The sequence below is a fragment of the Sparus aurata genome, chromosome 1 (assembly GCF_900880675.1).
Source record: "Sparus aurata chromosome 1, fSpaAur1.1, whole genome shotgun sequence".
Classification (NCBI taxonomy): domain Eukaryota; kingdom Metazoa; phylum Chordata; class Actinopteri; order Spariformes; family Sparidae; genus Sparus; species Sparus aurata.
In genome coordinates, this window is record NC_044187.1 from 24810393 (window position 1) to 24825918 (window position 15526).

Consider the following 15526-nt stretch of genomic DNA (forward strand, 5'->3'; position numbering starts at 1 on the left):
TGTATGTACATGTATATATTTATATTCTTACAGTGCTATTTATATTTATTTACTTATATGTAGCCTATATTTACATGTATATTTTGAATGTATGTATGTATATTTCTTGCATATTTATATATATATTTATATTTATATATCTATGTATAATATATTGTATTTGGTTTTCTATCTTTATATAGGTGTCGGGTACCTTGGTGTCTCTTCTTTCTTGATCCTTAGTATGTGTGTAACAGTGCTGTGTGTGACATGGAGCATCAATTTCCTTGAGGGACCCTCCAAAAAGGATGAATAAAGTTGTCTAAGTCTAAGTCTAAGTATACAACTCTCACATATTTATATTTATATTTATATTTATTTTTAAATCTACATTTCTACTTTGCCATAAGCCATTTAGTACCCATTTGTATATAAAGGGCTAAATAAATTTCAAAGAATAAACACACATTTTCTTCTTCAAATGTGGTATATAAAATTATTGACCTTAGTATTTGTAGTCTCTCTAACACATCCAGTCACGCTCTACACACTATTAATGCCTGCAGTGCACATAGTGACCAGCAGGGGGCGGTACGCACCCATCAATGGGAACTTCCGGAAACAAAGAACGAGCGTATCGTCCAATCAAACAAGACTTCAATTTTAAATAAGAGCCGATAGTTCCTTCTCCCTGGTACTGAAACACACAACAACAAAAAACGGACCTACATTCTCAGGCCAGGGTCGGGGTTCCGGGTTATACGAGACCCTTTTGCTGCTATTTAGTGGATTTTGAGCTCCAGCCGCTTCTCGTCGACAGCTGTTTCATGGGAACCCAGGAGGGAGAGAGAGGTAAGGCAGCCGACACTGCGCTCCTGTCCGGAGGGGCTAACGACACGTAACGTTAATAGTGAACTGCTAACGTAAGCTAATGTTGCTTTCCTGTTACCACAGAGATTGATGTTAAGTATACATTTTAGAGACACGTTTTAAGTGAAGAACAGATTAACACAGATTAACGTCTTCTGCTAATGTTCCCGTTAGCAAGCAAGCAGAATTAGCAGCCTTAGCTAGCTACATTTGAGTTAACCGGTAAAGTTGTGTGACAACACGTTAGAGCTGACTTAAAGGTGGCAGGTAACTTCAGACAAGAGTTTGCTTGCTGTGTATTCTTCTTAAATCTATGGCCACCGGTATTAATTGGTAAAAGCTTAATGTGTGTGTAACAGTAGCTTGTGTCGTAGTAGTAGTAGTAGTAGTAATACAGTGTGTATGAGAGGGAGATGACTCCCCGCTCTCTAACTGAAGTTTGCCGCGGATGCTATTGATGATTGAATTAACACCATCACACTGAGAGGAGGTTCTGAAACTGACCTGTGAATGAATAATAAGTGGATGTCACATACTGAAAACCCTTTAATGTAAATTCAATCATGGTGCAATGTCCCCTGACTGTATTCATTTATTAAACTTATCAAAGAAGCAGAATTTTGCTTGTCTAACTCTTTCACTACTCTGTTCCTTTATTAATAGAAATGTACACTTAAGGACTTTAAGGACTGTTGGACATGAACCTTTCTCATTGTTTTGTACAGATTGGGTAGATGTGGCAAATGATCTACTCAGCAAGTGTCACATAAACCTGAGGCTGAGGAAACTGACTGACTGTGATGCAAATGTTTTCATTTCCCTGTATGAGAACATTCTGGGAGAGAAAGTTCCAGGTAAGAGGAAACAGACTGGAGATTGTACAAAAGTCATGCACCTTATCCCTGCTGTCTATATTTTTTGTTTGCATGCTGTCCTTTTGTTTGACTTATTTACTTATTTATTATGTATTTCAATGTTGTGTTGTTGTTGTTGTTGTATACATTTTATTTACAAATGAATATTTACCATGATGAATTGTTTAATGTATAAAATGACCCCCCCCCCCCAAAAAAAAGATAATGTTTTGTATTAAAATCAAAAATGACAAAGAAATGCAGAAAGTCTTTATGTTAAAGAAGCTAGAACCAGCAAATGTTTGAAATTTTTATTATTAGCTTCTCCCTTGTGATGATTGGCTGCTGTTCTTGTCTTATGACAGAGTAAACTAAAAACTTAAGATTTAAAAGTCAGACAGAAAAAAAGTAAAGTTTTGTTAAATGAGCAATAACAGCTTTTTAAAGTCTCATCACCAGACATTTTAAGATGTGGTTAATTAATTTGTTCAGCAAATAATCAGTGAAAAAATGATTATGAAAATAGCCATTATTTTGAGCTCTAACAAGGCTGCTTAAATTCTAATCATAAGGTCACAAACCCTGATGGTGAACAGGCTGTGAGGTTTTCGTTCAGAGCATGATCTCATGAGTGTGCTTAGTATGTCAGGAATGCTTCCTAAGACCATCAAACATGCCATCACAAGACTGTTAATGTTGCTGAGCTCAGCAACATTAACAGCCTTGTGATGGCATGTTTGTAAAGAGAAGGTCCAAAGTGTTGCCGGAAAGTCTGTGAACACGCACTTTTTTTAAAAACTTTGTGATGTGTGCATTTCACCAATTCTGTGGTCCCATACATGCTCTGTGTGTTTCTAGATTACATCGCAGTACCATGCAGTCAGGAAGATGACATCCATAATGTCCAGTCTGTGATTGATTCCCTGTCTCTGGACTACCTTCAGATCAGTCTTTCACACATTACAGGTAAATTAATAAACACATTGCATGTGTAAGAGAAGAGAAACTTAACTTTCATACACTGAGTCTGTGTATTTCAAACACTGTATTTATTTATGCACCCAGCCTTCAACAAGGCAAAACTGTTACATTTAATTTAAATGTATATAATGCACATTTACCTCCTGTATACAATGCACATAGCATCCATATTGTATCTTTCTTTCTCTTATCTAAATCTTTTTTAGTATTTTTAAGTCTACTTGTTTAATGTCTGAGCTTGTACTTATTGTATGTTGTCTACCTGCTACTGTCACGAGTGAATTTCCACGATATGGGATGAATAAAAGTCTATTCTATTCTATTTCACTTTGATCAACTGGAGATGTTAAAATATTTCTCCACCAAATCACTTTATTTTGGACTGCATGGCCCAATTTCTTCACTTCCTGAGGGGGTTTGCTGAAACACGAGGGCAAAACAATCCCCCTTTTTTCTTCAGCAGTAAAATTAATGAGTACCAAGTTTAATGCTGAGGATGGCTGTGTGTTCGCAGGAGAAAATGTTGTCAGAGGGGACAAAGAGTCTATCAACAACCTCCTGGAAATCTTCGATGGCCTCCTGGAATATCTCAAGGAGGAGATAAGTGAGGAGTCACAGAATGGTGGTAGGCAGATTAATGTGTCACTTTTTTCTCATCAACTTTACAGATATGCCTTTTATATTATTGGGTATTTGTGACGATATAGATTTTGAACTGGTGGTTTACACACACTATCTATGTTTCATGTGACAAATTGGCACATTATCATTTTTAACCACATCATTTAAAGCTTCATCATTTATCAAATCTGTCAGAAAGATTTCTCAGGAAGATTTCTGCTTTAGTCATTCCCAAAGCCAGAAAATTAAAACCAATGCAACCATAAAACATGAACAGATTTTAGAAAACATTCTGATATTTGATTTAAATCATCCTTACATATTTAAGACTTGACATTAATGCACCACTTTAAACTGCAGAGCAGGTTTCAGAGCGCTTGAAACCACCACGCTTCCTTTTTTTTTTTTTTACTGACTGAGACAAGTGCTCATTGAGGTGATATTGCATGTCTGTCCCTCAGCATGAACTGGACATAACGTGTCCTAAACCCAGTTTAAAACCAGCTGGTGAAGGACTGTATAGAGAACAGTCAGGCCCCTTCGTTTGGCAGAACTGAGCATGCCTTTGTGTGAGTGGGCCGTCCCTCTTACTGCTGCCAAACGCCAATTAGTAGTTAATGACTGTGTCTCCACAATGATGAGAGTTTCTAAAAGGCTTAATCAAACTTCCTGTATGTACAATAATAAAATTGGTAATGAGTTCAATAGAAGCTAACAGTGGTCTGTTTGCTGTGAATACAGATTGTTGGGGCTGAAAGGTTCATTAATCTGAGCTGTGGTGACACTGTACAAGTTGTGCCTCTGCTGTTTGTGCTTCGTTTAGTTAGAAGTTGCTGTAATGGTCCGAGTTTATGTCTGTGCTAAAAGCTACAAAATGGCTGTTTGTCAGGCTTTTTTCGGCTGTGAGTCTTTTAGGTTTGTCTCTTATCTTTTTTACAGAGAATTTCTGTTGATGAGGTCTTATGATTTTGTTCCTCTTTAAATTCCATGGCGGTCATGTTTTGATCACAATTGTTGCTTTCTCTTTGTCATTAGTTCTGTTTTCTCATAATTCTTCAAAAGTTGTTTTTTTTTTCTTTTGTGGTTGTTGCACCCTCTTGCTCATTTGTACTATCCATGACATTTTTCAGAGGACCTGAATGACAGTCTGAACGAGGATGCGCCTGGTGAACCCAAAGAGACGGCAAATTGTGATGCCACAGATAACAAGGAAGCTGAACTGGATGGAGCTTCTTCATCTTCCAGTGGAGAGTAAGATTTTCTACTAGATGCACTTTAAACACATATTGGTCACAAGATGAAGACTATGAACAGTTTTTTTTTATTTATTTTTTATTTGATCATGGCTATATCTTGGATGCTATCCTTTTAATTGCAATGTTTTTTTTGCACTTCTCTCCTCAGAGATCACCATGCATAACAGTGTGAGTGATGTGACCCTTTTTGTTAAATGTTCCTTGATGAAGGTGGATTTCTTTTTTTGTATTTCTGTTTAGGTTGTCACAGTTTGTGCCAGCTGTGCAGTTATTCTGTTAGATCCAAACGCTGTTTTCAATAGCAAAAGGCCATATATACAGTCATCTATTTCTTACTCCAGCTGGTTTAAGTCAGTGTCATATTTATTATTATTTTGAAAGTGGAGGAGTGCACCAGAGTGTTGAAAACTTCACTGACAAAGCAATAATGTGGCAATGATATGTGATAAACAGTGTATGTCAACTGAAACATGAGACATCAGTCACACACCCATTGCTCTTTTATCATGAGAACGCAGCACATTGTAGAATTAATAAAAAACCTCAAAATAAAAGAATGCCAACTCCTCTGTCTTCCCCATAGACCAAAACAAGTCAACCCTTTTGTTCAAAATGACCATGACTATATCAATCAGCTGTAGTGGTCCAGCCTGTACATCCTGCTGGCACAACAGCTAGTCCAGCTAATTTCCTAGCTGGAGAGTAAATACTAAAGAAGTGTGGTGAGATGTGTGTGAAACGCATGAACTCAGGAGTGACAGGAGCTCCTGCAGCTGGGTGTGCTTCTGAATTACACTGAATTATTTGTTTGTATGGGTGTAGGTTGTGGCACATTATGGAGGCACTTAAAGCAACTCAAATATATAAATTAATTTTGTATTGTGGTGGTGCCTTAAGTACCAGAGGGACCACTGCTACAGCCTGTGTCTTTGTAGCTTTTGTGTAATCAGTGAGTTGACTCTTGCTGTGATTATTTCAACAACATGACACTCCTGTGTTCGAATAAAGCTGCAAGTCTTTCAACAACCCTGTAACAGTCTTGGACATTGCTCAGATTTGGAGAACTCAAGTATAACTTTGGACATGCAAGTGTAGTGATGTTTATGTCTTAGTGGCAGCTTATCAACATCTCACAGTAATTGCGAGGTTTGATGAATTCAGAGCAAGTATATCAAGTTAACCTCACTCATTTTAATATACAGCACTTTTTGTTGATAATATTTCTTATTGTTTAGGTCCACAGTCCACTCCAGTAAACATTCCCTCCATTCCTGGAATGCTGAAGAGATTGGATCCACTAGTGAGCTCATTGGGTTGGGAGTCTCTGCACGCACATTCACAGCCAAACAAGAAGGTAAGATGGGAAACACGATCCATCTTTACTTGTTCTTTACTTTGTTTGGGCCTGTCTCTCTGTGTGCTCCTACTATGTCGTCACAACATGTCGTTTCTTTACCTTTCGGTGTCCAAATGTTTTGTTCCATTAATACAAGTCAGGAATCCACCTTTAGTGGACGATTTCTAAAAACTTTTTTTTGTTTGTTTTTTTGATCTGAAATAATTTATAGCATCTGAGAAGACATAATTGTTTCTAGCACTGATTATGGCCTTGCTACAATCCACAATGGTTTTGTAAGATGATTCACTAGGGATCGGCCGATATGTTGTTTTTGTGTTTAATTTTTGCAGGGACTGATTAGTTGTTATCTAGAAAACTGGTAACCAATACTTGGAAATTATATACCTTTGCTGGCAAATATTGTGCTTTTTACTCCATTTATTGGATAACTTTAAATCACTAGTTTCTTTGTAGATTCAGAATATATATACCAAATATTAGTCAACTATTGAGCTTTTTTTTTTTTTTAATGAATACATTAGAACAAAGACAGATTCCGATAATCAGAAAAGTGCTGTCATGTGTCTGCTTTATCGTGTGTTATTGCATTCAACTTTCGTTCAACTTTCATTCATATTTTGATTTGTTTATTATTGTTAAGCGACAAAAGATTTCAACGCATTACTGGAATAACTCTTTAAATAAATCCTCATGTATAATCTGCCTCCCCAAACCTCAGACACAGTCACCAACTGTGGTCCTCTGGACGCCGAGGACGCTCCAGAGACTCAACCGCTGCACTCAGCGATCGCCCTGCAGCCACCCAACCAGAGCAACACGCCCCAGAGGCCGGATACAGACCCACAGCCACCCAGCCAACCCTCCACAGCTGCTGGCCTTATCCAAGGACAGGCAGACGAGGAAGCCGTTCCTGTCATTACAGAGGTATCCTTATAATACAGCTTGATGATGTACAAGTGTTTAATAGTCATTTTCCTTTTATTTGCACTGAGTTTGAGGACATGCAAACTTGTTTTCTTCAAGGGGCATTGGAGCAACTTGCTGCAATGCAAGACTGTCTCTTTCTGTTTTTTACTTACACGCTTGCACTTCCTGTTTTTGGTGATTTAAGGACAATAGAGGAAGGCCAATTGTGTGCTGACTCATTAAGATAATGGCAGACTTTTCAGTCTTCCTCAATTGTATTCATAACAATGCAAGAGTTAGAGTCACTTAACAAGAGCCTCTGAAGAGCCGCTTTAAGTGAAAGTCGTTTGAATGTCAGCTATCCATTACACTGGAGGAAACACATTTCTATGTATGGAATTGTTTTATGAGTCACCAACAACTCTGACCAACCACATTCTCAGTGTGTGACTAAACCTCCTCCCAAGCTTTATTACTATTATTTTATGCACCCAAACCACCACCCACACCTTGTAAGATGATAAAAGTAGATGCACTTACGTTTGTGTCCACACCCAGTTAAAGAGTTCAGTCTTGAGCAAGTTCTAGTTTTTAAGTGTTCACTGATCATTAAAAGTGTATTGAAAGAAAGAAAGAAAGAAAGAAAGGTATCCAAACACGGGAAAGCACTGCCTCAATCAAGATAATGTGATGGTTTGATTTTATAATATTTCCCCCTGCTTATTGACATTTTTTTCTATAGTAATTAAGAGAATTACTGATAAAAGGGTCCACACACTTACTTAATAGCAGGCTCTGGACATGAACAAGAGCTTGGTGTTGGCTGTTGACAAAGTTTAACCATGTGGCTCACTCCTGTAAGTGAGAGTACACAACGACGACAACAGTACCCACCAAGCTTAAACTTAAAGAACATTTCCCTCTTCTTTCTTTTAAGTGATTTGACCCATCACCAGTGTTAATATGTTCTTAAAGTCTTGTGTCTGCTGGTCTCTGGTGGCGATTTTGGAAAATTTACTTTTATGAGCTGCGGACTGTTTCATTAAACTACCCCTCTGTAGTCAGTGTTTATGGCAACAACAACTGTTCTTTTCCTGCTTTTTCCCGCATTTTAATTTCACACTCACTCATCCTTTTCACACAGACCGCTAAACCAGAAGCTGAGACGGTTGTTACCAATGGATTACAGTCTTATGGTGAGTAAAGCAAATGTACCAAAACAGAATGTCAACTGGTTTAGCTATTTGAATTCTTTAAAAGCATCACAGGTCATAGGGTTAAAAAAGTGGCGAGCACCTGATAGAATTAATAGTTGGAACTGACATTTGAATTGGCAGCGGATTTCTTGATGGCTAACGAGTGAATATCCCCCAGCAGTGTGGAGTTTAACTTAGTTCTTGGTGCATGTTTTGTTCAATTTCCAGCTGGAAGTGAGAAGTCTTTGTCCAGTCAGCAAAGAGCCAGGACAGAAGTGGAGGGTGAGGCGCTGGAGGTAAGAGTGCAACAAGCCTTCACTTGTACCAATTTCACAGACACTTCTAACCCATGCATACTCACTTGGTTTTATTGGTGACAGGTGATGTTGTCATGATACTGGAATTTCTAACTTCGGTACAATATACAGTATGACACCCTGGTGGAAATAAAAACATTTTCTATGTTGTGGTATTTTACGTTGATTAACTTGTTTCTCTCTCTGTCTAATCTCAGCCAACTAACGGGGGTCCCAGGAGAGTTTTATTCCGAACCCAGCCAGATGTGCTGTTCCTCACCCTGCAGGATGAGGTGGCGGCCACGACTCCTTCTCCACCAGACACTGAAGAAGATGAGGAGGATCAGAGTTATGCACAAAGACAACCGGAGAGAAGGAGGGGTCACAGGGAAAGGACGGGCCTCAGGTAAGACATGTGGAGGTTCTCTCGGAAAGATGTACTCGTAGAACTTATTTTATGCAGGGAAAAGGTAACTTTTTCTGACTGTCTAAATATCTCTGAGCAGCAGCAGGTTGGAGGAGGAAGATTTTGAAGAACCTCTGTCGTATCGCAGACAGAGGAACAAAAAAGCAGAGGAGGAGCTACATCACATATCCGAGAAACTCTCACATCGACTTGAGGAACTTGATCAGGTGTGTGGATTGTGTATTTTAATCCTACCAGTATGTCTGTTTTATTCAGGTTGGGTTAAAGCTTGTAACAATGTGTAATTCCTGTAGATGCTTAAACGAGTTCTTAGTGAAAGTGGAGAGTCCAGTGACGTCAAAGAAGAGGACAAGCAGTCCCACCACAGTGACAGCATTATGGAGTGTCGCAGGACCCCCAGACCGCACACAGGTACACACACATTTTATGTCTAAAGAGTTGTGTCATATTTACATTATTTATAACAAAAGCACTGCACAAGTTTTAATTTTAATTTAAAGATCCGATGATGTGAGAGATTTTGGTCAAATCAAGTGTATCCTTCATTTAGACAGGAACTGTGAGCACCTCCATGTGAGAATTTTGTAAAACACAACACAGTGAAGATGTAATTAGTGCTTTGCATCAGCACTGATAATTGTATTGAAATGTTAAATTTCCAATCTTCAGGAACACCAAACGCAGAATCCAGCCACCGGGCTCGTTCATTATCCCCTTCCCCTCCAAGGGCCCGTCGCTCCCTGCAGGGACAACTGGAAGACGCCATGTCAGAGGCCTTGAGCGTGGATGATGGGAGACAAACCAACCTCACACCTCCTGGTAATTCACAGCGAGAAGAGGTACACCACAGACCGTCTCACAAGAAACATAGCAAGGTATTAACACAGTCATTATTTTCTTTTCCTGTAAATGAGGAAGTTTGATGATGAGTTTTTACATCAAGTACATCAGAAATAGAAAAAAAAAATGATGAAATGAATCTCTCTTTCAGTCCGTGCAGACTAAGGCGTATGAGGAGGAGTTGAAAAGATATGAAGACAAGGAACGAGCAGAACTAGACAAGGCACGCCTCAGAGCTCAGGAAGCTGTAAGTCATTATTATGATGTCTTGTGTAGTCTAAGTACAATGAGGGAGCCTCCCAGTCCTCCCCCCCTGTTTACTACATCATATCAATGCTTAGGACACTGAAGTAGTGCTCTATCAGTTTCTCATATTCATTTAAGATTAGAAACTGTTATGACTGGAATATTTTATTCCTGCACTGAAGTTACTACTTTAAAAGAATTGGTTTCAGTATGTGTTGTTGTGTCAGCTAACTGAGCAGTCATAAACAAGAACAGAGCAGTTTGTGAAAGTGCATTTGTTGGATGCAACCTTGAATGTTTTTACGAAAAAATGTGGAAAATAGAAGAAAATATAGACTGCATCTCATTTGTTGGTATGTTGTATTGGAAACTGACAAACTTTTCTCTAATCTGTAAACATCAACCTAATCAACAAACTTAGCAGTCTATATTTCCCCTCTGCCATTTTATAATAACTATTTAACAAGCAACAATCTTAGTAACCTTAAAGCCTTCCACTTGGAGGAAAAGCACAAGTGAAATACTGAATGCTTGTGACTGTAGGGCAGTTCCTCCCAGTTTACTCCCTGTGTGTGTGTGTGTGTGTGTGTGTGTGTGTGTGTGTGTGTGTGTGTGTGTGTGTTTCTGTAGGAGCGACAGTACAGAGAGGCCATACTAGGGGATGTTTCCCAAGCAGCCAGACCATCACCAGCAAGAACGAAGGCCCAGCACAGATCAGAAAGTAACAGACAAACCACACCAGGACGGAGGTCGCAGGAGTCCCCCAGAAAAGCCCGATCAAGTAGGTTAAATTATATTTACTACATGGACCTTTCAGTCATGCAGAGACATGCTGACATATAAGTCTGTATGTAGTAGCATTCAGTAGTGGCGTAACACATCGGTAGTGTGCTGCAGGATTATGGATAACTTTACAAAGAGTATAATTATCATAATATTTGTACTTAAATATTGTCATTACAGTATTTTGTCACAACTGGCATGTGAATCTATGTGTATCTCGTCTGCTGTAACTGTGTTCCTTATTATCAAAGTAAATGTCCTTATTGTGGTCTGCAGCTATAAACTCCACAGAAAACTTTACAGAATTGTCATCTTCTAGCATCTCCTGCTGTGTTATATTGATCTACATTAAGGCACATCTGACATTGGTTTTGTGCCCAAATTCAGATTCATGTAAGCCAGAGTTTGCACAGGTCTCCTCAGGTCTCTGATGAGTCATGTGACACTGAGACCTAATCCTATTAGGCTACGGTGATTGAGCCTTGGCATTTACACACACCTTCTCCTTTGGCTAATGTTGCCTTCTCCATGGTTGCAGTGGATGCCTCAGATGTATTTACTTGAAGGCCTGTGAATTAACATCAGTATGGTCAGTCAAAAGGATCTTTCTTAGTTGAGAGTTGGAATACTTTTTATAAATGTAGTGATTTAAGACATTTTGAAAAACAAGAACATAAACTATAATGAAATGGACTCTATACTGGACAACTTATATTACATTAGCAGTCAATAGCAGCCTGACAAACATCAGAAACTTAATAAACCAAAAATGTTTTCAAGCAGGCTCCATGAGGAATATACAGACCGAAAACTACATTGTTAATATCAGAGTTATATACAGTGTAACTGTTCTGTGAAACATAAATCCTTTTATAATTTCAGTAAGTACAAATAAATAAATATGTAGAAATCAAAATATATGAATTCCTCCTGCCTTATAAACTTGTATGTAAACTAGTGCGAGACGCAAAGGTTTTTTACCTGGAAGTTATTGTAAACAAGCATTGTGATTTTCATAGGAATACGGAAGTATTGCCAGAGAAAAGCGTCTGACAGCAAAGTAAAACACTGAAATATTCTGGAAACTGCGTACACTAAACTGACATATTTTTAATGGGCCTATTTTAGGTGGCTAGAATATGTTTTACTGTCGACCCAGCAAGCAATAAACTGACTAGTACTAAGTACACCCATCATCAAAAAACATAATGCATCTTGTTTTGATACTTGTCCACAGTCAGTTAGTTGGTGAGTTATGGGCTTTGATAGTAACACAACTATTAAGCACCAGTGTAGTGAGCAGCCCTTAAAGCATCAGGCATCCACAAATGAATCATTTCTATGCAACCATAGAAATGGTTGTATTAGACTACTGCTGAAACCAGCATGTATTCAGATAACTTAATCAACTGTCACATGACAATACAAATATTAACACATTTCTTTTTTTGACACACAATGTACAACTTATTTTCACAAGCAAAAAAGAAATAATTTAATATGAATTTAGAAGTAGTGTAGATTAAACCGGTAATGTTCTGGTTTGTGTCCCTGCTGTCTCTCTCCAGTGAAAGTAAAGGAGAATGACCTCCTCCCTGTGCTCCTTGAAGAGTTGCCCCACCTTCACATCTCCCCCCACGCCCTGGGTCAGATGTGGGAGCAGCAGATGCAGCAGGTGGACAGACTCCATGCCCTGTCATCCTCCCACAGCCAGCGTCGCACCAAACTCCCCAGCCAGGTAGAACAGTGCAGTCAAATGTACAGAGTGGCTGACTTAAACCTCTGTGCCCTATATAGTCTGGACTGTATGATTTGGTGGATGGATTGATGGATGAATATGAAAAAAGCATCGCTTCTCTGTCAGGTGGAGGAAGCCCAGAGGAAACATGACCTGCTGGTGGAGATCGTCCGCAAAGACCAAGAGCACGGCAGGCGTCTGGTGAGCATCAACACAAACTCAGAAGATCCCTTCACATCTGGTAACATTAGCTATAACATCGCATTGCATGCACCCACTTGCAGACAGACCTCACATACCTGTTCTGGGTTATTGTTCTTTAAAACACAGGCCATGAGATCCAAACTAAGTGTTTGAGTGCACAAAAGATGAAAGTCAGACTTGACAAAACACTTGCATGGACACATCTTTAGGCAGTGTTCCCTTTATAAATCCCATTCCACATACCAAACTAAAATGTTTATCTTCCAGAGGGACTTCAAAGAGCGTGTCCAGCAGCAGAAGTCGACCCAGAATAGACTGAGGGAACAAAGGCAGCAGGTTGCACGTGCCAAGAAGTACCACAGTGACTACCATGTCCAGCACCGGGCCCGTCTGATGAGGGCACGCACCAAGGAAGAGAGGGTGGGTTGTGATGACTTTGTGCTCCAGTTCAGGGATTAAGGCCCCGACTAATGTTTTTAGTGACATTATTTATTTGTCTTTCTATAATTTTTTTTTGTTCTGACCAAAAGTTCAGGTCACAACCCAAATAGATGGCCTTTTCATTGGCATTAAACAAAGAATCAAAGCAAATAATCACACTGGAATGATGGACATCAGTCAGATGTTACCTAATATTACAAAGTCAAAGATTTAAACACAGTCCATGTGATTATCTGGCGTTAGTCTGTTGGGTGACATGATGAGCCAAGTGTGGCTGTGTTTGTGTTTTAGATGTTTCGGCAACTGTTTGAGGAGGGTTTGGAGCTACAGAAAGTCCGGTTGAGAGAACAAAAAGCATACGCCAGGGAGCAGCGCCTGGAACATCAGAGACGGCATCAGGACCAGATCAAGTCCATGGAGAACTACTACAAAGACCAGGTAGGACACAAACACATGGACAGGGTGCCCTGTGTAAGAACAAGTAAAGAAATTGTCTTCATAACATGCTTTCTCTCTTTTTAGTTTTCACTACTAGCTGAAAAACTAGCACAAGAACGAGAAGACATCCAGGTTCGGAAAAAAGCTCAAGAAAAGGTAAAACCTTCACTTACTACTGCTGTTAATTTAAGGATAAATTTACCCTGAAATGAAAGTTTACACACTATCTAATAAAGGAAGAATGTTTTGTAGTCCACAACATTTCTTGAGCTTCACAGCAGAACAATGTCGAAAACATTCTCCTAAACAATTATATCAGGACCAACCCAAAAATAAACATTCCATAGGTCCTTAGAGCTCGTCCAGTGTTATTTGCACCCTTTTTAAGTTAAATTCTTCACTGTAGCTTCTGTTCTAAAAGAGTTAAATGTACACTGTATAATGTGTGTGCACAAGAACTTTTTTCTTTAAATTATTTTCTAAAAATCTAAAGGCACCTCGTGCAGTTGTTACATCTTTGGTTTCAAACGACATACAACATGCACCTGAAATCAGAGTGTATATCAATGCAATAAATATGAGGCAGAATTGTCTAGATTATTTTCTTTTCCCTGAACCATTTAAAAACAAGTCCATTGACCGTTCCCGTTGTTTGCAGGCTCTGCTGAAGATGAAGCGAGAGCTGCGTTCCAGGATGGAGCGTGAGATTTGTGAACTGCAGAAGATCATCGTCCAGAACGACGAGGAAGACTACTTCCAGGATCTGGAGGTCCAGAGGCTGCGCAGTCGGGTCCAGATGGCTTCCTTCCAGTACAACACTAGCTATCTGCACTGACCTGAGAAGCAAGATGAAGGGCTGTTTTAAGCCCCACTCGATTATGGCTGGATTTACATGAGAGGAACATGTTGCAAAAAAACTTGTTATTGCCATTCTCTATTAAGGGTACGACATTCTGATGGCTGAGCAGTACAGTGTCCTCAGCATCCTCTTTCCAAACATTTGCACAGGAAGTGGAAATTCACATTGTAAGAACTTACACAAATCCTGAATTTTCATTATTAATGAACTGAACACACTCCGATAATATGTAGCTGCTAGCTTATTTAGCTAACTCCTCTTCTCACCTCAGCTGCTATACCTGAACTTAATGACACCTTGGACCAAGTCCCCTTCTTCCATGGGTTTTAGTACTTGATACCTAAGAATGTTTTAAAGTGGCTCCCTCACTGTGCAGTCTTTGTGTGCTGATATTGTAGCAAACAACTAGTATAAATGTTCTTCCTTTTGCCAAAAAGAGAGCACAGATGCAAAGTTAATAAGTATCAATTTCACACTGACTGATTTTTAACCTCCTTTTGTCCCTATGTGCTACGTCTTTCTTTAGTGTTTTAACCATTCTAGTGGATTATTTATTTTTTAACTTTTTAACCTGGTGTCCTGCTGTCTGATCACCAGGGGCGATGATAATCAGTCCGTCACGACTTATTTGTTTCCTCCGCTCTGTTGTGATCTTTTTTAACTTTCAGCCAGAACTTAAGACATGGTCGTTTTAAACCAATACACAAAGAGCTGCAATGTTAAAACACTGTCTACTGAAATTGTACATTGTATGTTATGAACACACATGCCCCCCCATCATCTATTAAATGTGTGGGCTCACTCATCTCCTGAAGATTAAGGCTGATTATAATACACTCTACTGACTTCTGTAATGAGGCAGTGTCATCTGTAGCATCACAAATTAACATGAAGGATGAAGGCTTACATTTGAGAGATTCGATCTCAAGTGGACATCTCTCGTGCAGGTGTTAGGGCCCCAAGACAAATAACAAATTCAAGAAAGGATGTCGAATTTTACTAATTAAAAAAATGGCTAATATAGGAAACTTCTTTGTTGCCTGTAGAAATACACTTCAGGCTCCTTTAAAAAAGTGCAGTTTTGTGTGTTCAGTTAGAAGGAACTATTAACTGTGTGATTGCTGTCTGACCGATTCTCAATTATTTGGGCCTTCTTGCAACTTCTGCAAATGTTATATATATAAAGTTCTCTTTAAGCAAAACATATCGCGTCTGTCATGAACGAGTTTAT

The 15526-nt window shown here is 39.1% G+C and overlaps 1 protein-coding gene across 1 annotated transcript; it reads left to right on the forward strand.

Moving 5' to 3' along the window:
* Positions 1-603: 603 nt before the first annotated feature.
* On the forward strand, positions 604-15499 carry LOC115586600 (centrosomal protein of 95 kDa-like). Its single transcript, XM_030425758.1, has 21 exons — positions 604-831; positions 1575-1703; positions 2562-2669; positions 3199-3309; positions 4436-4556; positions 5797-5915; positions 6640-6845; positions 7972-8023; positions 8252-8319; positions 8538-8725; positions 8826-8952; positions 9040-9157; positions 9416-9621; positions 9738-9833; positions 10463-10613; positions 12184-12353; positions 12480-12554; positions 12825-12977; positions 13290-13436; positions 13521-13592; positions 14095-15499. Exons 1-21 carry the CDS (start codon positions 807-809, stop codon positions 14269-14271), a joined length of 2619 nt encoding a protein of 872 aa, XP_030281618.1. The 5' UTR covers positions 604-806; the 3' UTR covers positions 14272-15499.
* The last annotated feature ends 27 nt before the right edge of the window (positions 15500-15526 follow it).